This window comes from Cygnus olor, chromosome 5 (assembly GCF_009769625.2).
Source record: "Cygnus olor isolate bCygOlo1 chromosome 5, bCygOlo1.pri.v2, whole genome shotgun sequence".
Lineage (NCBI taxonomy): Eukaryota > Metazoa > Chordata > Aves > Anseriformes > Anatidae > Cygnus > Cygnus olor.
The window spans coordinates 17,285,333-17,307,077 of record NC_049173.1 but is presented as its reverse complement, the minus strand read 5'-3'; the positions used below and the strand labels follow the sequence as shown (position 1 = coordinate 17,307,077).

The 21,745-nt window shown below is 39.7% G+C and overlaps 1 protein-coding gene across 3 annotated transcripts in view; it reads right to left on the bottom strand.

Moving 5' to 3' along the window:
- The window catches only part of CCDC88C (coiled-coil domain containing 88C), a 91,581-nt gene that overhangs the window by 21,879 nt on the left and 47,957 nt on the right, over positions 1-21,745 (bottom strand). For all 3 annotated transcript variants that reach the window (XM_040559807.1, XM_040559808.1, XM_040559809.1), the window contains 11 exons: positions 21,281-21,465; positions 20,609-20,690; positions 20,005-20,163; positions 13,473-13,619; positions 12,186-12,330; positions 10,774-10,955; positions 7,204-7,341; positions 4,751-5,821; positions 2,292-2,419; positions 1,068-1,209; positions 324-512 (listed from right to left, as the gene is read on the bottom strand). In XM_040559807.1, coding sequence (XP_040415741.1) covers positions 324-512; positions 1,068-1,209; positions 2,292-2,419; positions 4,751-5,821; positions 7,204-7,341; positions 10,774-10,955; positions 12,186-12,330; positions 13,473-13,619; positions 20,005-20,163; positions 20,609-20,690; positions 21,281-21,465 — 2,568 coding nt within the window. The remainder of the gene's footprint in view (positions 1-323; positions 513-1,067; positions 1,210-2,291; positions 2,420-4,750; positions 5,822-7,203; positions 7,342-10,773; positions 10,956-12,185; positions 12,331-13,472; positions 13,620-20,004; positions 20,164-20,608; positions 20,691-21,280; positions 21,466-21,745) is intronic.

Sequence of the window (21,745 nt, the reverse complement as noted above, 5' to 3'; positions counted from 1 at the left end):
AAACGGCTGTCCTGATCATTTATAGTCCTATCAAAGACGAGAATTAGTGACGATCATTCTGCAATAAATATAAAAAAGCAAACTCTTCCTAGCATTAAATGAAGACAGGACAGATGATACACCCAGGATTTGTCCAAGTGGAGATATTATACAAGACATTAAAGTCCCATGTAGCCCTGAGAGGTACCAGAGGAATTTGGTAGACTTAGGTGCTCCAGAAAACACCACCAGATTCCTGTAAACTCAAAAAGCCAGGTCCCAACAACCCACTTATGGTCACAAGGGAAGTCTGAGGGATAACAGGAAATAGAATGCTTACTTACATTCCTTTCCAGTTCAATTGCTCTGTCTTTCAATTTCAGCAGCTCCATGGTAGCTTCTCGGTGTCCTGTTTCCAATTTCTCATTCATCTGGTGGTTGGGAATGAGTTTCTCTGTAGAATACCTTAGTGAATTCTGAGTATGCTGCCCATCCTGTTGAGTCTGCTTAAGTGCATCAAAGTCCTTCTTCACCTGCATAAGCCAACGAGGAACAACCTTCACTACTGATTCAACAGTGGGATTTTACATTAATAAATATAGGATGTGCAGTTCTTTTTCACTGTAGGCACTTAAAGGGATTCAAGAACTGTTCCCCTCACTTCACAACAGGGAAGCTGAGACACAGACAGGAGGAGAAATCCGTGTCTGTTGGCTTTCAGTCAGGTGCCTTTGGACTCAAGCTCACTGTCACCTAACAAACAGGCTGGTTTTAGATAGCAAGTTTAAAGCACAGTTTAATGAAAGCATAGGCTGAGGAACATAAGGCAGAAAAATAACACTATGGCAACGAAGAAAAAACATGGAGAAACAGATCTGCAGGTGGTCCTTACCTTGAATAATTCTGTCATAGACCCCAGCCCAGTAGTTTTGCTGAAATTGGTGCCATTATACTGAATGGGACAAGAGAAAGCAGGCAGGCCAAAAAGGTTTTTTAGGAAGTGTGCGTATGTGGTGGGGGAAAAACGTACAGACAACTTGTTCTTGCTCAGTTATGAAACGCATGTGAATATGCAGAACCACTCTTACCATATTTAGATCATTCTGTAACTGCTGGTTCAAGTTCAGAGAGTCTTTCACTTGAGCTTCCAGCATTGCAATCTTTTCCTCTTTCACAGCTAGTGTTGTTTTTAGTGCTGATTCAGTTTTGCTCTCCAGAATCTTGTATTTTCTGAAAGACATGAGAATAGCTTTCCAATACCTACCACCGTGAAACGAGCCACCATCTATACAGGAGATTTTGCCTTCATCCATTCCAAATACCATCATATGTTACATTGCAAGTATTTGCTTCAGGAACATGATTTCCCCTACTGCTGCAGATCTCTGCTGATACATTACAGCTAGGGAAGCTGCTTTAGGAAAACCCAATCAATTTGAATAGGGGTTATAACCAACAGGGACCTATAGAAATATCTAAGAGCTACATAACTTAGGAATATATTTTTTTCTGTTTTTCCCTTAATTACACTGCAGAAATTTCTTCTCATGTCTCTTTTGTACATTTTGGACAAGGAGAAAAATCAGCAATAGGCCCTAAAGACTCCTGCAAAATAGGTATGTTTCTCTAACTAGCTCTTACCCAAGAGGCCTGTACACACGTGTCATTGGAGTTCATTGTTCATGGCTCTAGGATTTGCGATCAATAATTTCTTAGGCAACATCTATGTTTATATTAACAGGTGGTTGGATCACCAATTACTCGAAGTCACGACGCACACCAACTAACGGACAGTTAGAATCATAGAATTGTTAGGGGTGGAAAAGACCTCCAAGATCATCTGGTCCAACCATCACCCTACTACCAATGTCACCCACTAAACCATGTCCCTAAGCACCAGGTCCAAACTTTCCTTAAACAACCCCAGGAACGGTGACTCCACCACTTCCCTGGGCAACCCGTTCCAATGCCTGACTACTCTTAGACACTATTCTTACTTGTAAAGAGAATAACAGGAGGAATCTACACAGTGGATTGCTAGAATAGCTACCCAGCTGCTCTGCAAGGGTACTGTGATAATACTGGCTAGCATGGAGAATGACATTTCTTCCTTCCTACCAAGAAAAGGGTTGGCAAAGCTTGCAGTATACTGCCAAGCTTGCTACAGAAAAATATGCTTTATGTCCAAACTTAGTAAGGGTAACTGAAGTGAGACAGATGAGAATTGAATCAAAAGGCAAAGGGCTTAAGAGTTTGGCTGAGGAAAAGCCTGCAGAGTCAAAAGAATGACAAGAAGAGCTCAGTTTCCTCACGTGTCATCATTGCCATTGTCATCTTGTAGCAGCAGCTCTTTGCTCAATCCTATCTTCTCCAGCTCCTGGCTCAGTTTGTCCAGCTCACTAGACAACTGTTGACTCCTCAGCTTCTCCAGAACCAAATCCTGTAACAGGACTAAACGATTAGTTGCTCTGCAATGGATAGTGATAATTATCCAGCACAACAGATTTTTTTAAAGGATACTAAAAAAGTCATTGGATAAAATCCTAGTCCCAAGAAGGTCAGTTAATATTCTTCATCAGTGCCAGCTGAAGGCTGGATTAAACTCATTGCTTCTATTTATAGCTTACTCAGAATAAATCTGAAGAATGCTATCTTTGACCTTTGTCTCACTCACTGTACTGAATTACTTCTGCCAACAGGGGCATCCTGCCCATCTGCCAAAAAAAAAGGGACATAAGGGACATGTACAGGACAGGAGACATCCTGCCCACCTGCCAGCAGATGGGATGTGTGCAAGACAGTGAGCATGGCACCAGCAGAGGGAGTTCCCACCTCCCCGAGTCCAACCCGAAACTAGGATGAAAAGCCCTGCCAAAAAGTCCAGCCTAGGCTGGCACACACATAGAGAAGTGACAGGACTTCAGTACGGAAATTTCCTGAGATAACATGGTTAAGATTCGTCACCAAGGGGCTTACACGTTTCCACTACTGACTCTGACTTTTTGACATATGGAAAATCACTGGCAAAATTATAAAACCATAATTATATTGCTGCATATGTGACAGGACAGCGCTGGAGACTGCAGTTCTCCACTTGCTTACTCTCGTATCTATGGGTGCATTCTGGTTTCATTTAGGTTTCTTAAAGAAACTTAAGCAGAACTAGAAAGAGAAGTCATATGAGAAGGGCATTTGACAGAGCCCTGTGAGATGGTATGGGCAATGCTTTGTTTTTATGCCAGTAAAGTGCTTTGTGTGGAAATAACCTTAAAAGACATAGTATCAGCCCACATGTTTAAAAAGGGCAGATCATTTTTGGTGCATTGCCAAGTTCCAATGTTACAGATGTTCAAAATTTTCTGAAATGCAAAGGTATCATGAAGATCTACGCTGCTTATATTTCTGTTCCAAAATTTTCTTAAATGAGGCATGGGGAAAGGACAACAAAATTAAGGAAGCATTTCAAGTAGGAAAAGATAATCCTGAATATCAAATAGAAGCAAGAGTAGAACAAACAAACAAGTAATACTAGTAATACAAAAAAGTAAACAAACTGTAAGTAGTCAACAGTTCTGTGCTATCACAAACTTAGCCAACGTGTTTAAGTGGCAAGAAAAAATGCTAAGGTCAATGGTAGTTTATAGTCTAGAAACAGGTCCCTTCTTCAATATCCATGAGCTTCTTCTATGCAATCTGTAGAAGATAAGTGAGAAAAGGAGAAGATATGCTTTATGCATGTGCTGCATCACTGGAAGTCTGCAGATGTCTGACAAGGGAAATATTAAAAAGATGTCTTCTCAGAAAAGCTATTATTCTCTGTATTTTTAAGGAAAGCTGGATAGAAACAACTTGGGACTGTTTAAAATATTTCTGATAAATTTTTTTTCATCCTGAAAATTACACTACTGCTTCAAAAACTAAAAGCAAAGGAAATCTACAAGTTAGTAAGGCTAATGCAATTACTTAAGTTATTCATTCCAGTGAGCTACTATAGCATTGACAATTTTCATTTGAATGTTCTTTCGCAGGGAATCCTGTTTCTGCTAGGACAACAGCAGGTGCAGCAGGTCGTAAGAGAAAGCTGCAATAACCTGAATCAGCTCATAGGCCATTCACAAAAGTGGCAGGAGCTGGCACAAAAATTGTTAGTTTGTCAAGGTCCTAATGCGTACCATGTATTTTTTAAAAGATGACTACTAGGAAAAGTATGAATACTGCATGCTGAAGTGGAGAGGGCTGCTGGAAGAGATCGCTGCTGCTTAACAACAGAGCTGCTTAGGATGCTTTCACTCTGTAGGAAGATGTAAAGCAAAGCTCAGTGCAGCTGTTACTGAAAAGGTCAAGTTGGTCACCTGGGACAGGTCTTGTCCCAGCTATGTCTGTTTTAGAACTGGGATGTTAATATGTCCTCAACAAGTGCTCTCATTTCTAAGGTTAGGAGTCCATCTCCCTTACTGGAAGCTCTCAAGTAAGTAAACAATTTTGAAGTCAGAATTTGAGGAAGCAAAGTCATTGGTTACAGCTACAAGGTGGGAGCTGTGTTAACACCCTGTTCTGCATGAAGATGGATGTCATTTGGAGACACTATGTTTGTGGACACAAAGTGGTACGTTGTAGTTTTTGGAAGGTTCCACATTCTAAAGCAACACTATCCAGTGATGCCCAGTAAGGCTGTGAAGAAATAGTCACAGGACAGATGACTTTCTTTGCTACTTCACAGGGCTGAAAAAGAATAGAAGTGTACTGAAACCAGTAGTATTACTTTGCTTACCTCTCTCAATGTAGCTAGTGTTCTTTTATCAATTGTAGCTTGCTTTATGAGATCTTTATTGTCCTTTTCGAATTCTTTCAGCTTATTGGATGAATCTCTGAATCGAGCAATTTCCTTTTCTAGAGTCTTGTTTTCTTTCTCAGCAACTGCCAGCTTTACTGTACTGTCATCCAAAATGGCATCTTTCAACTCCACTTGTTGCCAAAGCCGTTTTGTTTCTTTCTCCAGCATTTTTTTATCCTTCTCAAGCTGAGATATTTCTTGTTCCAGGGTTTTGTTCTCCTTTTCTAACCTCTCTAGCTGTTTGGCAGAAATCTTTAGCTCCTCAAGGTTTCTCTGAAGGACCTGATTTTCATTCTCCATTCCCTGTACTTCTTTTTCTAGCTCCTGGATCTTTTTGTTGCTGTTCTCCAGCATTTGCTGAAGTCTCTGATTTTCAGAGTTGATACTCTGATAGCTCAGCTCCAGCCTCTCTGACTTCTTGCTCAACGCTTTTAACATTTCTACATTCTTCCTTAAGTCCTCTTTCTCCCTCTGCAAATCTTTATTTTCTGCCTCTATTTGTGCCATTTTTGTGCTGGTAAATCTCATTGTCTCCACCACTCTCCTAAGCTCCAGATTTTCTTCATCCAATTGCTTGTTGTCCCTTTCCAGGTCCCCAAGACGGATAGAAATATTCTGCAATGTGTCCAGTGATTTTCTTAGTTTCCTGTTTTCCACTTCCAGATTCCCATTTTCCTGCTCAAGAACTTCGACTTTCTCTGTCACTATTTTCATCGCTGCTGCCTTCTTTGTGAGCTGCTCATTCTCCCTCTCCAGACGATGGAGCTCTTTTTCCATTTCTTCCACTCTTTCCACTTTTTCTTTAACCTGGTCCAAATCCTTTTGCAATTGTTTCTTCTCAAATTCCAACTTGTTCAGTTTGGTACTAGTTTCTGTAACCGTTTCATGGAGGATCTTGTTCTCTTTTTCAATATCTTTCACTCTTGCCTCGCTGCTCACTTGAGATCTTTGTCTCAGAGAAGACACCACTTGATTAAGGTGATCATTTTCTTGTTTAAGGTCTTTTATCTACATTAACAACAAAAAAAATGCAAATGCTACTCATCCACCTTACGACATACACTATAATTTAGTCTTAAAGCAGCCAGCTGATGGTTAACAAAAACATCTGTTTAACACAAGAAAAATTGCACAGCAGTTTTCCCTGATTACCAACAATCCAAACTAATGAAAAAATTGTTACCTCTGGTATCTTGGTACTCTAATGAACTGAAAATTGGTTTTGTATTCTTCCTACCAGATAAAATCTAAGCAGAGATAAAAAGTGGACAATAGACTTTCAGAGAACACCTCGGAGAGGATGTCTCATTATGAATCATTCCTAATAAATGTTACCTTTCTGTTTAGGTTTACATTCCCCTCTCTGGGATTTGAAGACACAAATTTTCCCTGATAAGACTTCAGAAGCCCAGAAGTTTTTTTTGTAGCAGTTACAGATCTCATTAAGGATACACTTTCTGTAAAAGCAGTACATTTACCTCCTGGCCAAAATCAATCTGAAGAAATTGCAATTTAGACTGCAATTTGCATCTGATTCTTATCTAGACAACATCCCCAAAAATGAAGCAGGAGTTGAGCCTGAAAAATCAGAATCTACCCTTTTCCGGTGACTGACTTCTGTTTTTACTTCTTGCCCTACCTGTGAATTATTCATCGATTGCAACCTCAAAGAGTCCACATGTGCTCTGAAATGTATGACTTTGGTGGTAAAGTGCAATTTCCCAGGTAGAAGCCTGTGTAAGAATGCTTCAGGATGAAAAGCACTACATAAGACATTTTGTAATTAACCTCCATCCCACAAATCTTGGGGTAAATACCAATAAATGTTGAAAATACACATCCCAGCCACCAATGATCTGTGTATGTATTTTCTTCATTGATCTACTTAATGCAGATGATACTTTGCACGAACCTATAATAGTTTCAAGGCATTGCACATGAACTGCAAGACAACATTAAAAGCTGAAGGACATTTAAAATATCAATCCAGAAGATGTAAAAGTTTTCTCATCATCTTTTAAAGAAAGAAAAAGCATTCAGGACATCCAACTGGCAGATTCCTCTGCAATAAAAAGGGATTTTATTTGCACATTTTAAAATCAGGCAGTGCCCGTTTAGTAAGATCCAGGGCTTTTTTTCACAAAGAGGAAAGATCTGCTCTTACAACAGCCTGAAGATGCCCTTATGGCAACAGGAGAAGTAGTGGCTACCAAATCATATTGGGCTTTTTTGCACAAAGAAATATTTTACCTACATTTGAACAAGTTGAGCCTACATGCAACAGCTCTCAAATTGCCCTATATCCCTGAGAGAACTAGAGGCTCTAAAAGGCATCAGCAAATTACCACTACTGAGCATATGCTTTCAGAATACATTCGTAAAGTTTGCACCTGTCTGTCTTTGTCGGCTTTTAGTGTCTCCATGACAACTTGCAGCTGTTCTTTCTCTTTTATCAATTCTTCACTCAAGGTTTCCAGATCTTGATTACTTTGCTTCTCTTTTTCAATTTGATTTTGCAACTTCTCAATCTGTGCGGAGAGAACACACAAAAACCTATCGGTCACAGCTTGATACAAGCTCACACAGTTCACACTTTAAAGTATTCTGAAGAACTGAGAGGAATGAGATGAGGACTATGGCTGATGGATAAAAATCTTTCTCTTCTGCTGCTTGCCATTCTTAAGAGGGTGAAAGGGACTGTTGAATTTTCTCACAGCAAGGTACAGCAGTGAAAAACAGTTCACCTGCCTGAGTGCACTGTTTTGCTCCTGTCAGTGGCTACAGTTTCTGGTGCTCGCCTTTCTAAGTGACTTGTCTTCTCCATCACTGATGGCCCTACTCAAACAGTGGACACTGAGAAGGTTATTACAGCAATTCAGTGAGCAACAGGATTTAAACAGTCAGGAACAGAGGAAAAGCACTGAAGTTTCCAAGTTTACCGTCCCTGTCCCTGTGGTCTGTCAGTCCCCTGTTTTCCCAGCAGGTAACAATGCTGTATTTCAATGATCTGTGAATAAGGGCCCTACAATGAACGATGTCTTCCTAGTACCTCACTTTGAAAGCTGTACAAATAATGAACTGAGAACAGTAAAGCAGCACTACTTTAGTATTTAGAAGCATGAGATTCAGAGAGGTAGGCTGCCCATTTCAGGAAATACTCCTCTTTATCCTTGTAAAGTGCTGTGAAAACCTTCAGTTGTGCATAAATATTGGCTATTTTTTTTGTGTTGGTATCACGAACTTTGCCAACAGTGAAAATGCCAATGAAAAAGGTATTAACAATAATTCTCACAAGTGGGAAATAGCTAGAGGCTAGGCTCTGCCTATATCAACATGTGCCTCATTACAGGAAGTGTTTAAACAAGCAGGGGCTGCTCAGATTGAAGATAAGAATGGCTTAACATTTAGAAATGTGACCACGTTAAGGTTCATTGGTCTCAAAGGAGCCGTTCAGAGAAGGCTGGAACGTAAACTCAGTAATTCAGCAATAGCTGGTCTTCATTAGCACCTCCTAGAATACTGGTGACAAGTAAGAAACTACCGTTTACAACTTGTTTTGGTTTAAGGAGTTAGGAGTGCAGGGAAAACAGATACTTGGGCTGCTTTTCTTTTAATAGTTTCTCTCAAAACATTGAGAGAAATAAACAAACAGATGTAGAGGACTTTTCCTTCATATCATCTCCCCTTGTACTATTTAAATAATCCAGTTTGGCTACATGATCCTTCCAAGCAGTAGATAGCAAAGCATACTCTGGTAACATTTCTCGAAACTCTCAGACAGCGGATGAAATCTGACTCCAGTTAAATGACTTTACTATATGTATCTCAGGAAAGTTTATTTTTAAAAAATACACATACACACATAAAGGCACACAAAATTGAGAAAAACCCTCTCTCTCTAGCTCTGTGTAAACTCCAGAATGAAATCAGAGTTCATACTAAGTGTCTTTAACAGTCCTTGAGAACTGTTGCCCTCTCCTCTGCAGAGTAACCACTCTGTCATTAGTTATAGAGACTTCCCCCGTGGGCAGCCATACCCTCTAATTAAGACGATACACGTGTCAGAGAAATACAGAAGAATGGTGGAGGAAGCGAAGATTAAAAAATGCAAACGCAAACAAACACCTCAAATCAGGATTATTTTTACTTATCATGTATCAGGTTTCTGCACACTGAGACACAACTGTATGTCTCTCAGAGTACAGAATAATACTGCGGATTTTTTTTCCCCAAATCTTCCTGAATGGGAAATGTGAAGCTAGTCAGCAACTCGAGCGGCCTGTGGTATTGAGTCAGAACTTACAGACTTAAGTCAGATCCCATCATATTCTCTGTCTCTCTAGTAGAGCTTGATTTATACCCTTCCACACATTTCAGCTGCTCTCTATAGCGGTATTTTTAACTGCCATTTTCTCTCATTGGTCTGATGTGTACAGTGGCCCCTTCACGCCTCACAGGCATTTCCCACTACTGGGTGTTGTCTTATTTAACTACCAGCCCTGTAGATGACCCTACCATGTCAACACATTCATCATCACTGAAAACATCAGACTAATGCTGGAATCACAACTGCTGGCACCAAAACAGTGCCATAACTGGAGGTGCCCACAGGAATGTGCCTGAGGCAAAGCCAAAGGTTGACCACAGCTCTTTAAATTACTTAAATTGCTGTACGCCACAGGTATCTGCTGACTGTTTTATATTTCTTGATCTCAAATTTTAAGCATGTAAATTAGAGCTGGAGTGAATTACTCATATACAACAGGTCAAAAATGGGAGTGTGGAAGGAGGAGTACACTGAACTGAATTTTTGCATTTTTCTTTGTGCACAGAAGAAAGGCAAGAAGCAGAACTGGTCTCTCAACTTGGTGGCAAAAGAATCTCTCCAGAAGATGGATTGATTCAGTGACAGATCCCTGTTCTCCTTGGCAGAGAATATGACACTCTTCTAGTTTTGATCTAGTAATCCATGACCAGCATTTCATATCAAGATTCTTTCTCCCCTTGTCCTGTAAAGCGTTCAATTGCCCCATAAGCAGGCCAGAGGGGACTGGAATCCTTGTATTAATGTCATACACACAGGACACAGCAGCAATGGGTAAGAGAGAAATGGGGTTTATATTCTGGGTGACTTAGCAAAGGTAGGAATGTGGAAAAAGTTGTCAAGGAAATTATTCAGAATAGCAAGCATCATTTCCCTGCTGGCATTTGGCTCAATTCATCGGAGTTCAGAATGCAAGTCAACAGCCAGACGAAAACGGAGCTAGTAGTTGGACGTGAACCCAACACTGTGTTTCACAAAGACAAGGGCATTTGAACTAACTGTAATAAGTTAACAACAGAGCATAACACAGACATATATATAAAAATACATTTAAAAAGTTACAACCTGCGTGTTTGTTACCAGTGACTGAAAGAAGCCAGGTCTTTGCAGAGAGTGAGAGTATCTAAGAGCCAAAAGGACGAGACAAGGAGAAAGAGCTGATGCAGGACTATTGGCAGAAAAGACTTCTTTAAAAATATATTAAGTTGATTTCACCTGTGTGTTTTATTTGACTTGCATAGAAATATTAAAACTTTCAAATGAACAAAAAAATTTCAATGTGGCCAGGGCTTTCTCGACTGGCAGAGAAAGCACTACTGACTGCCATAAGACAACAAAAAGGGACAAAATCGACAGTACAGTCTGACTGGAAAATGAGTACTGCTTTTATGAAACAGGAAGAATCACTTTTGCTTACAATGATGTACTTAAGTAGTGAAGTAGTGAAGTAGAAGAAGATAGAATATACCACTGTTAGAATAAGATTAACTAGAAGGGCCCAAAAACATCCTCAGTCTTACTGAAGAACATTGGTGAATTCCCTCCAATCCCTCATCATTCAGGAATGCTGTAAAACTCTGCACACGCTGTGTTCAAAAACCCAAGAGCTCTGTTTGTTCCTGTGAACAAGGATTACCTTTTTGCTAAGCTGTTGATTTTCCTTTTCCAGTTCCACAAACTTTAGACTGCTCTCTCTGGAGGTCAAGGAGGCATCTCTCAGCTCTTGGATTGTGTTCTGCAAGCTCTGATTATCCTTCTCTAGCTTCAGTATGCGACTTGAAGCACATTCATTCAATTCAAACACAAAGGATTTTCTAGCTGTTGAAACATGAGAATCAGAAGGTGGCACTAATCAATTCACAAATATGTTCTTTTCTAGGTCCTTAAGATTCACTTTTATGAAGATAATTGCAGTTAGATCCTTATCGTTTCAGCTTGACTGTTAAGTAAACACTTTATTTAAAATAGAACCCCTTTCTACAGATGATAATTAAAACCTTTAATAAATAGGGAAGTACCTGAACAGATAACCATCTTAAAAGCTACTTACTTTCCTAACTCTCCTGAAAGCACTTTAAAAGTGTTAGCTGCATATTTTATTATAATAGCAAAATAGACTTTGATACCCTTTCATACTTCCATAAGAGGAAATAAATGAAGGCAGAAAGTAAAACACTAAGAAGTATTTGTGAAAACACCAAGGACGATGCAGTTCCAAAAGCTAGTGAAAACTTAGGTAAAACTGAACATCTGATTACTCAAATTTATTCCTTTGTCTTCATTTAAACTGTTCTGGTACACAAAGACAAATACACAAGTCTTAGCAGAATCAGGTGACTAATCAATAAAATCTGCACACTGAACTGCATGAAATATTTTGCATTTCCCAAGTTCCCTTTAGCATTGTTGTTTAGGCTGGTATAAACAGAATGAATGTTAGACACGGAAACCAATGATAAGGCCTGACTAGTGAAGTGAGCATTAGTTACATTTGTGGTAGTTATGGAAATCAAATCAACCATTCAAAAAAAATAATCAGCCAGTTATTCTACCCATACACATTTTTCAGTACCTAGTAAAAATAAATGACTTCAGCATACGCTACTTCCTGGAACTTAAAGACCAGCTAATTGTCTGTGCTAATTGTCTGTACTAATTGTACTAAAGAATACTAAAGATCACAGACTCCCTCGCAGCCATTCAGTTAGAAATATCCCATGTTCAGTATGACATTTCTGCTGTGTCATTTACAAACCTTGCTTTTTAATTTATTCTTTTATCATTTAACTTAAAGTCACTCTTTCAGTGACAAACAAAATAAAAGGAAGACATTTTAATGTTTTCGTAAGAAAGCAAAAGAAGCTAGGAGAAATGCATTTTATAAGTTCCCCCAAACTATGTTCAAAGTCAGGTGGCTCAGCAAGGGAACTTGTCAAAATGAACCAGCCAGCTTGGTGTCTCTTGTTCCCTTTGCAGACAAGCAACCTCTCTACTCTTTCAGAGACCACAAACAGAAGCACAACAGCAGCTACACCAGCTGGTACTCACTATCTGCAAGATCTGTGCTTTTAGACAGCTGTTCTAGTTCCCAGCCTAGGTGTGCAGATTCGTTCATGCTCTGTTTCTGGGCGATCTCTAAGACCATGTTCTCTTCTAGAAGTTCTTCAATTCTCTTCTTGTCTGTGTCCCGATCCTGTGCAAGACACACATGAATGAAAACTGGTAAGAAAACAGGACCGGTAAGATTGGCTGGCTTCAAGATGTATCCTGAGCTAAGCTCTTCAAAATGCATCGGCACTCTGGAGACACTGAAAATATAACCTTGAATTCTACTGAGCTTCTTCGACTCATGTCAAATGTGGATCCAGTCACACGGATCAGCAAGTAGGTATTTGGCCTCATAATTAGGGGGATTTCAATTATCCAGAAAACAAATCCAGAAAATGAGGCTACCATTGCTTCCAATAATTACTTTGGTCATTTACATTTGTGAGACCTGAAGCTGTACTTCAAGGGTCTCAAATTTTGAGAAAATATTACCCAAAATTTCATCAAGTCACCCAGAGAAGCAGCATGCAAAATCACCAGCCACTTTGGAAGTGCTGAAGTGTCATGTTACCCTTTATTTGGAAGTCAATAAACACAGCACCTTCAATGTCTTTCCAATATACCCTGTTTTTATACAGTTAAACCCGCAATAATTCAAAACATAGTGGCAAAAGGCAAACTGTTAAGTAAAATACAAGAGAGAGATGAAAAAGTATTTTTATTATTAGTGGGATTATAAAATCTGACATTTCTTTTTGTTTGCAGACAATCTGCCACTTCGTAGATCTCCTTGTCTATGAAGCAATAGACCATGTCTCTGATTTATGTAATAGAAAAAATTCCAAAATTTAGTTTCTCATCACAGCAGCAATGGATTCTTCAAATCGCTGTGATTGCTGTGGGTTTTGTTTCCAGCAAAAAAGAATAGATCATTTGTTGCAATAGATTTAATTTCCTATATCTAACAGATTTCTACTTAACTGACAGATACTAACATCTACTTTATCGGTATATATGAAAGCAATCTCTATTTTAAAATTGTGATATACCTCCTTGCATGAAATCACATTTGTCAAACTGTCTCACACAGTAACACTGGCAATATTTAAACTGTTAATGTTATAATATTTTAAGAATGCATGTACACAAAGTTCAAACTACAGACATCTTTAACAGCACTGTTGATTTATCTGCCTGTCTCCACTGATTTCTCAGGCATCAACTTATGGGACATAGCATAGAAACAGAACTTTGAAAAAATAGCAAAATGAAAAAGAGAGAGCATACCAGCTCTACATCATGAAGTTTGGATTTCAACTGCAAATTCTCCTTCTCCAATTCATGCAATTTATCACCACGAGCTCTTGCCATTGTTAGCTGTTCTTCTAGCATGGCCTTTGTTTCAATCAATATGATGTTGTCCTCTCTTAACTCCTAGAGAGAAAAAGTAATGTTGTTAACCTCTTTGCATTAAGTGACTTTTCAAAGACCAAGTGACTTTCATAAATTGACATTGTAAAATACAGGAAAAATTTTGACTTGTTTCTTTGTTTTATAAAAATGACTTAACCTGATATTTTAATGGGAGACGATTCCATGTTTAATTATCCGTGAGTCACTAATGAAAGTAATGTTTTCCTTACTGTGTTTTCCTGAATTTTAGATATCTAATCGAGTTTCTTTTTCTTTTTATAGGGCTAGATCAAGAAGTGCACCAAAAAGACTGAAGACAGAAGAACTGTTCAGATCCAGTTACACTGTCATAATGCCACTTCCCTAGTCAACTCACTGCAGTCCCTGACTCAGTTTTCCCAGTTACAAATTACATTATATTTATTTTAAAGAAATGTTATAGTGTGTTCAAAGCATGTTGGGGAGCATTATCCATCAATATCACTATGTCCATATCTCTGTTTCTGTACACTCACATATAAATGTCTGTTCAACAAAGTTTCTCTCTCATGAACAGAATTTTAAATCAGTTAAACAAAAGAAGTTGTTTTACACTTATCACTTAACATCCCCCACCCCGCCCTCCCAAATAAACACATGAGCATTAACTGCACAAGCCATGTCATTTACCCACTAAAGCTGTTGGATCTCTTTTTACTGAGTAAAAGTTTAACTCAGCTGCAGCCACAACATTAGAAACAATTACAGAGAACTCTTAGCAAAGCAACAGATGAAACTCGGCATTCAAATATCTCAACTCCAGAAATAAGAAATGTCCAAAGCATAAAATCTGGCCATGTGTCCTTGTTCATGTTTTAAACACACTCATTATATTATATGTTATTTCAGGTTGTAATACACCTCACTGCTTTTACTCTTTATGATAATTCCATAAGTCTTGAACCATAGATACCATTTTCTGTGTCAGGAACACATCAGCATTTATAAGATTAAATGGGTACAGGAAGGATTTTTGCCCAGAAGCATTACAATAGGGTATGAGGCAGACCATTCAATTTCTAAAGACATTTTCTTTCGCCCTTTGTTCCCTTCCTCCACTCCCCTCCCCTGCTTCAATTAAACATGCAAGACGACAAAATGTTTATGCAGGCAGGATGAAATGCGTATGGCTTGACAAGTTTATTCCTGGACAACAGTCTTCAAAATGTAAAGTCTCTGCTGACATCAGTGTTCATGTCTGCTCTCTCAGACCACAAACATCCAAACCAAGTAGATGCCTGAAGGATCACCAGGCATGAGCAAATTGCTTTCACTGCTTAACCAGCAACAACCTTCGCGTTTTTGGGGGGTAGAATCATACTTTAAAAGCCTCATGTGGCTCAGCTATCTTAAAAAAAAATGCAAAAAAAAAAAAAAGCTGCAAAGCACAAGTTAAGACTGTCTAGTGACAGTTACTCCCCTTGCCTTCTGATACTAGAGGGGAGACATGATTTAAGAGCCTTATATAGCAACCTTAGTTGTTTGCTACATCTTCACTGTAGATGGCATTGTATGGAAGTCTACCTTATGCATACCACACTGCCCTTGATCTCTCCCTGGGTCAGCTACAAACTTGCAAAATACAAGTAGAATAATTTCCTCACTACTGCAGCATTAAAAAGGACAAGTCTGTTAGTGCTTGTGAAGTGGTTCATCTACCACAATTAAAATGTCTGAGTCTGCATGTAACTAAAATAATAATAATAATGAAACACTAATTTTATAGAAACAACATTTAGGGCCAAGTCTGAGCTAACCATGCCACTTCAGGGTGGGCAAACTAAAAAGGCTGACACAGATGACAGACCAGAGGAAGTACACAACACAAAATGTGCTGAATGTCATTTAAGCTGCCAGAATGCCCGTAATGAAACGGCAACATGACCAGTTCGCTTTGCTAGACTGTCACACTCAATCTGGACCACAGCCCTAAGCAGGAAGGTTGAGTCTGACCTCAAAAACACAGCCTCAGAACTATGCCCAAAACAGCTTACCAAGCAGGAACTAGTTATTTCAGAGTCTCATGAAGAGTCAAGCTATCTTCCAAGTACACACACATATCCAGGCTCCGGTACAAACCACACAGCACTGGGAGCTGCAATATACGGAAGACAAGCACTTTCCATTGAGTGCCCAGGAGGGGTAGACACGTCAGTTCAAAGCAGTTCTGATGAAATCTTAAATTAATAACCTGGTGGAAATGCCTGCTATGGCGAGGTCAACATTGCTCACTGGTGTAACCACGATCTGAGGTTGTCTTAACATTGAAAAGTTCATGTAATTTAAATAATTACTCCATGGGATCTTCGTAGAGTTCCATCTCAAAGCCTGGAAGGCAGAACTGTTCTAACTACAACATGTCAGCACTAACGTCTCACAGAGCTCACTGCATAGGACAGTCAACCTAAGAATGTGTCCATCTACAAATTGCTTGTTAGTCAAAAATTCAGCGGGTGGTCATGGTGTGGTGATGCTTTCACCGGAATTATGTGTTGTTGGTTTTTTTTGCAGCTATAAATTTATTTTTTAAACTGAGTTGCCTTTTTTTTTTTTTTTAAGTCAACAGCAATAATTGTTTTGAAAATACACTCAATTAAATAGGCGAGATTCAAAACTACTTTGCTTTATATTGCTTAAATTGTGATAGTTTAATATGCAACATACATAATCCTGCTTTTGTAATTATGTCGCTGAAATAAATTATATATTGTGTTCCTATCCTGTATCACTGTGCCTTGAAATAGCTTTAAGAATAGCATCACATGCTCATATGGTTACAATTAACTCTGGGGGTAAGTGGTTGCACAATCAGGGTGTGTTGCTACTGGAAGACATTTTCAGAAACTAAAGTAGCAATCAGATCGTTTAAATCTGAAACTGAAGAATTTGCACACATATCCAGACCTAGCTATTAAACACAGTTCAAACCACTCCCTTCTGGCAGTTCAGAGGTTGCCCCTATCAAGCCATGCTACAGTTAACATCTTGTGACAATCAAACATTGCCTCGGACAGCTATATGAAAATACACAAGAGATGTTTTTGCTTTTTTAAATTGTTCACAGAAATTCCTCCCATCATCCTGTGTGGCAATGTGGCTGCAGTGAGAAGGAGGAACAATGGGCAAGGCAGACTCTCTGGCCTCTGAAAATAATCTGATCTTCTGGAGCACCACAAATGGAGAGGAATTCCAGAGGGAAGCTTTATGTTGAAGAGAAGCACCTCTATTGAGGAAGCCCTGCATTAAGCCTGCTCCTCCACATTCACAGTTATGAACTCATTATAACCCACCCCAGCAGGAAGATGTCTAGAGCATATTCATCTCCATGTTCCTTGGACAATGGTCAAACTAGAATGTATTTTCAGAAAAACTTTGTCAAGAAATAGAGAACGAAAACAATGCACGTGCTTACATGTATTAGGTTCACACAGAGAAAGACTTGCTCCTTTTGCACTACCTTCTGCAATAGCTCCTTAAATCTCTTCCTGCTGCCAGAAATGATTTGTATTACGTGCTTTCAGAAACTACTTAAAAGCTTGCTCACAATTTCTAAAGCTCGTCACGGTATCATACACAGAGCACCTCCCATGTTATTTGCCCAAACTACCAAATGTGTATGTGAACAGCAGGAAGGAAGAGATTTTCAAGTGTCCACTTAATAGCTTTCTGCACTGATGCACAAAGTTAAAAACACTTTTTCTTCTCACTTATTGATTTGGCACTGCTTATTAACAACCTTGTCAAGACCCTATGAGCCGTAAGGTATCCTACTAGCATAGAAAAGTGCCTTACACCGTACCTTACACACCTACTCATTGCTGAGCCTCTGTGAAATTAGTTCAGGTCTTAAGATGTGGAGCTCAGGAGGCCAACCACACCAGTAAATGCCACAAGATGAATTGGCACTGTACAGTCTAGTGGTAAAAATCTCCACCATCATGCACCTCTGCATAGATCCTACACAACTTGGAATGGTAAACCTAACAGTTTTTGAAGGAATGAAAGGAATCTGAGCAGACACTGAACTGAACCCTAGCCTTTAGTCCTCTTTTTAGATAGGTGCAAGACTTGAGAGAGACTGACAGAAAACTGAGGGACCACGGAGAGTTGGATACTGGCTACTACACACAGCCTTTGTGTTACTCTGTGACCATAACAAAGACAGGCTAGTGCCCCATGGAAACCCCTGAATGAACCAGCATGAAACCAGTGAAGTTTGCCTCACGCTGCCACTGCACAAACCTGCCAGTTGATGGCTGCGCCAAGGCTTGATCAAGAGAGGGAGTGGTGAGAATGTGAAACACTCTGGCTATCCTAGACCAAAGAACAGCCTGCAAACAGCTGTGCGATCCTGCCACATATTACAAGAGGTCAGTGTCTATGGCAGCAACAACTTTCGCTATAGGCCACGTTGTTCCCCAGAATTAGAAAAGTGCAATATTGATGGGAAATATTCTTTGTCCCATCTGCTACTATATCTCAGGGAGGTATCCTTGGAAAGACAACACTCATCTCCAGTACTCAATGCTTTCACCAAAAACTGCCAGGGTGGAAAGAGGGAGTGAAAAAAAATGAACAGAATAGGAACTGAAGCAGAGGTCTCTTTACTGAATGACAGCAAGATTAGCATGCAGACAGTAGAACAGAAGACTGCTGGCTCCAGGACAAGCAAGGAGGCTGAGAACTCCAGAAAAGAAATAACTATGCCCTTGCCCTTAGATGAAGACAAGGCTAAAAACTAACTTCTCCCAGCTCCAGCTAAAATCTCTGAACAGGAGGTGGAATCATAAAATCACAGAATGGTTTGGGTTGGAAGGGACCTTAAAGATTCCCTAGTTCCAACGCCCCTGCCATGGGCAGGGACACCTCCCACCAGACCAGGCTGCCCAAAGCCCCATCCAGCCTGGCCTTGAGCGCCTCCAGGGATGGGGCATCCACAGCTTCTCTGGGCAGCCTGTGCCAGTGCCTCACCACCCTCTCAGTGAAGAATTTCCTCCTTATATCTAATTTAAACCTCCCCTCTTTTAGTTTAAAGCCGTTTCCCCTTGTCCTAGCACTACACTAAGCTACACTACATTAGAAGCTAAGCAACTTCAGTGCACAGTCAAAAGAGCATGACCAGGATGCTATACTGAGAGCTAGTGTGCCAGGTTAATGCATGACTGATTTGCCAGCTTGAGGGAGGAAGACAGAGAGAGGCAGAGCTTCATACCCTCTAATGTAAACTGGGAATTCCTGAGCACGGAGGCAGGCTTTTGCAGGCTATTACTTCATCTAATAACCAGCCATCTTTGTGAACCTATTCATAAGAACCAAGAGCTAGCTGGCCCCTTAGGTTAGAGAGGAAAAAGAAATACCTACAAAGTAGGGTTTATAGAGCAGAAATCATTTGTGTTCCCAGCCTGACAAACGTGAGTCTCAATATTGCTCTTCTATCTCAGACCTGGGATTTTATCTAATTATAGTTGGGGAGAGGGGGGAGGTCAATTACAGAACCTCAATGTGTTTAGCAAGTCTGGATATTTATTTGAATGAATACGCTGAAGCGTTACACATGTGGATTACTGACAGCTGAGGTGAGAAGGGCTCAAAGGAGCGAAAGGAAAAAAATAAGAGCAACCTGACCTAAATTTAAGGTCAGCCATGCTGTGAGCAATGCGTTTGTCTAGATGATCTCCAAGGTCCTTTCCAACCTAAATTATCTAGTAATTGCAGGATGGGCATAGCTGCAGGTAACTAAGATGAATAACTGTCATTACTACTGGAACACAGGTATGCACTTCTCACTGATATACCCTACTCAGGACCCTAGGGAAGATCCAAGTTTTCTCTTTCTACTACAAGCAACAGCTGCAAAAAAGGGGTGGCTAGAGTTTGTCATCTGAGGTCATGCTTCAAAATGCCCATCCGCTTTAAGAAACAGCTGCAGCTGCTACAAAGCCTTAAGGAAAAATACCCAGACATTCATTTAGCTCATTTACATATGACATTTAAGACGTTGGTCAAAGGATCAAGTCTGGAACACAGACATTTTACCTAAGAGTAAATTTTCAAGGCTAGACTGAAGGTCTGGATCTTGTAGAAGCATCCAGAAAAGGTCTGTCCTGTTTAGCCATGTAACGCTGCACTAAGCAGGCTTTATTAAAACTAATGGGTATTTATTCTTTGTGTGCACCAAGTCTTTCCTACCACTGAAAGAAGTTTTGATGTTGCTAAGTCAATAACTATAACATATGTTATGAAATTTCCACTTGCTCTCATGTTTTGCTGCAGTCAGCTCTCTGACAAATGACACATGAACTGGTAACACAAGGAAAGCCAAACATTATGGATTACTCAGCAAATCTTTGTCCTGATTTTCACTTGCCTCCATGCGAGCTTTGTAAAAATCCACATCATGAAGTTTCTCTTTGCACCGAACAAGTTCCATCTCAAGTCTCTCCACACGGTTTGCCTTCTCTCTCAGGGAGTCCAGTTCATCTCTATATGCTCGGGCAGAGCGAGCATCTGAGGCCAGATGGATATTCTGAGAGACACGAGGGATAAGCAGGGAGAAAAATCCAAGCTGAAAACATGTTCTTTAAACTTATGGGTTTTTGTTTGTTTGTTTTTAAGAGTAGGCAAATAACATTCCCCTGGTGCAGGAGTAGGAGAATTCTCTTACTAGCCAGTACAGTCTCTATAAGACTGAGATGTACTTCAGCCTGCCAAGACTCTAACATTTCCAATGCCTGGTGCTGCAAAAGCTTCAGGCATTACTGGGCTATTTGCAAGCTAAACAGATGAGACTGCTCTCACCAGTTAAGTAGAAAGTGTATCATCACTATGCCATAGTCATAATTGTCAAACAGCTTGCTGGAGTAACTCGAGTTCTTCTAATTAAAAATACACAGAACAGCATTTTTAGTTTCACAGTGAAAGAGGCATTTTTAAATAGGGAAGTCTGTCACAGTGAATTAAGCCCACCTTACCTCTTGTTTTATTTTTTGCAGCTCTAGTGTGAGCTGCTCAACTTCATGTTTAGAATCGACAAGCTGCTCAGACTTCTCTTCCCTGAAAAGGATTAGAAAAAACTTAGTAAGAAATATTTTCGTTGTTGTTCTGAAACAATACTGAATGCATGGATCCTGCTGGGAAACCGGAAAGGATAGAAACCTCCTAGCATATACTGAACACGGAGCCTCCTTGAGGACATGACAGCTTCATAAAAGTAAGGTATGTTTTCTTGTGATACCGCATACATCACAGATGTGAAACTGCAACTTTTTGTTTGTTCGTTTTTTGATATTAAGTACAACTGTTCGAAGTCTGGTGCTTAATGGTGCTACTGACATCATAGCTAGCTTTACTGTCCTCTGGACTTCTCACTAATAATTAAAAAGTGCAGGTAACCACTAACATTTTAAAACGGGGAAGACAGAGATGAGAGACAAAAAGAAAAAGTAGCCATCACTCTGTATTTAAAGAACAGTTAATAAAGAAGAAAGATGGAACATCCATACAGGCATCCTACTAATACGAATAAAATTGTGAAAGACATGATACTGAGAGCTCTCATGGAAGTCAATATACTGAAGCTGATAGGCAACTCAGGATGCACAATACACAAGTCTCTCTAGAAGCAAAAGTCACAGGTGACTCACAGTTCCTGTCGAATTCTTCTCAGTTTAGCCTTTGTGTCTGCCAGCTCAACTGCAATGTGTTGCTTGTCTTCATTAGAAAGAGGGCTAGCTGTGTTTGGTGAAGAATCTGGAGTTGGTGCTTTCAGAGGACTTGGGGGTTGCTGAGATTGTAAATAGTCCCTCTCTTGTGTGAGATCTACAATTACCTGGAAATACAGAGAAGCATGTAGGGTAGTGGGATAAATATAGTAATAATTAAACATTGTTTTTCAAGCACCTAAAAATGATGTAAAAATGTAGAAAATTATTAGCCTGTCATTATACAGAATTCAGCTGATAGGTGGGAAGGTTACACAGAAGAGATAAGCAATCTCCACCATGCTCAGACCACTAAAACACTTCCCTTCCAATGCTCAGAATAAGCAGCCTATTTTGCTTGGAGAACTCATACAAATTGTAACAACTAACAATTTTAACCAACACATT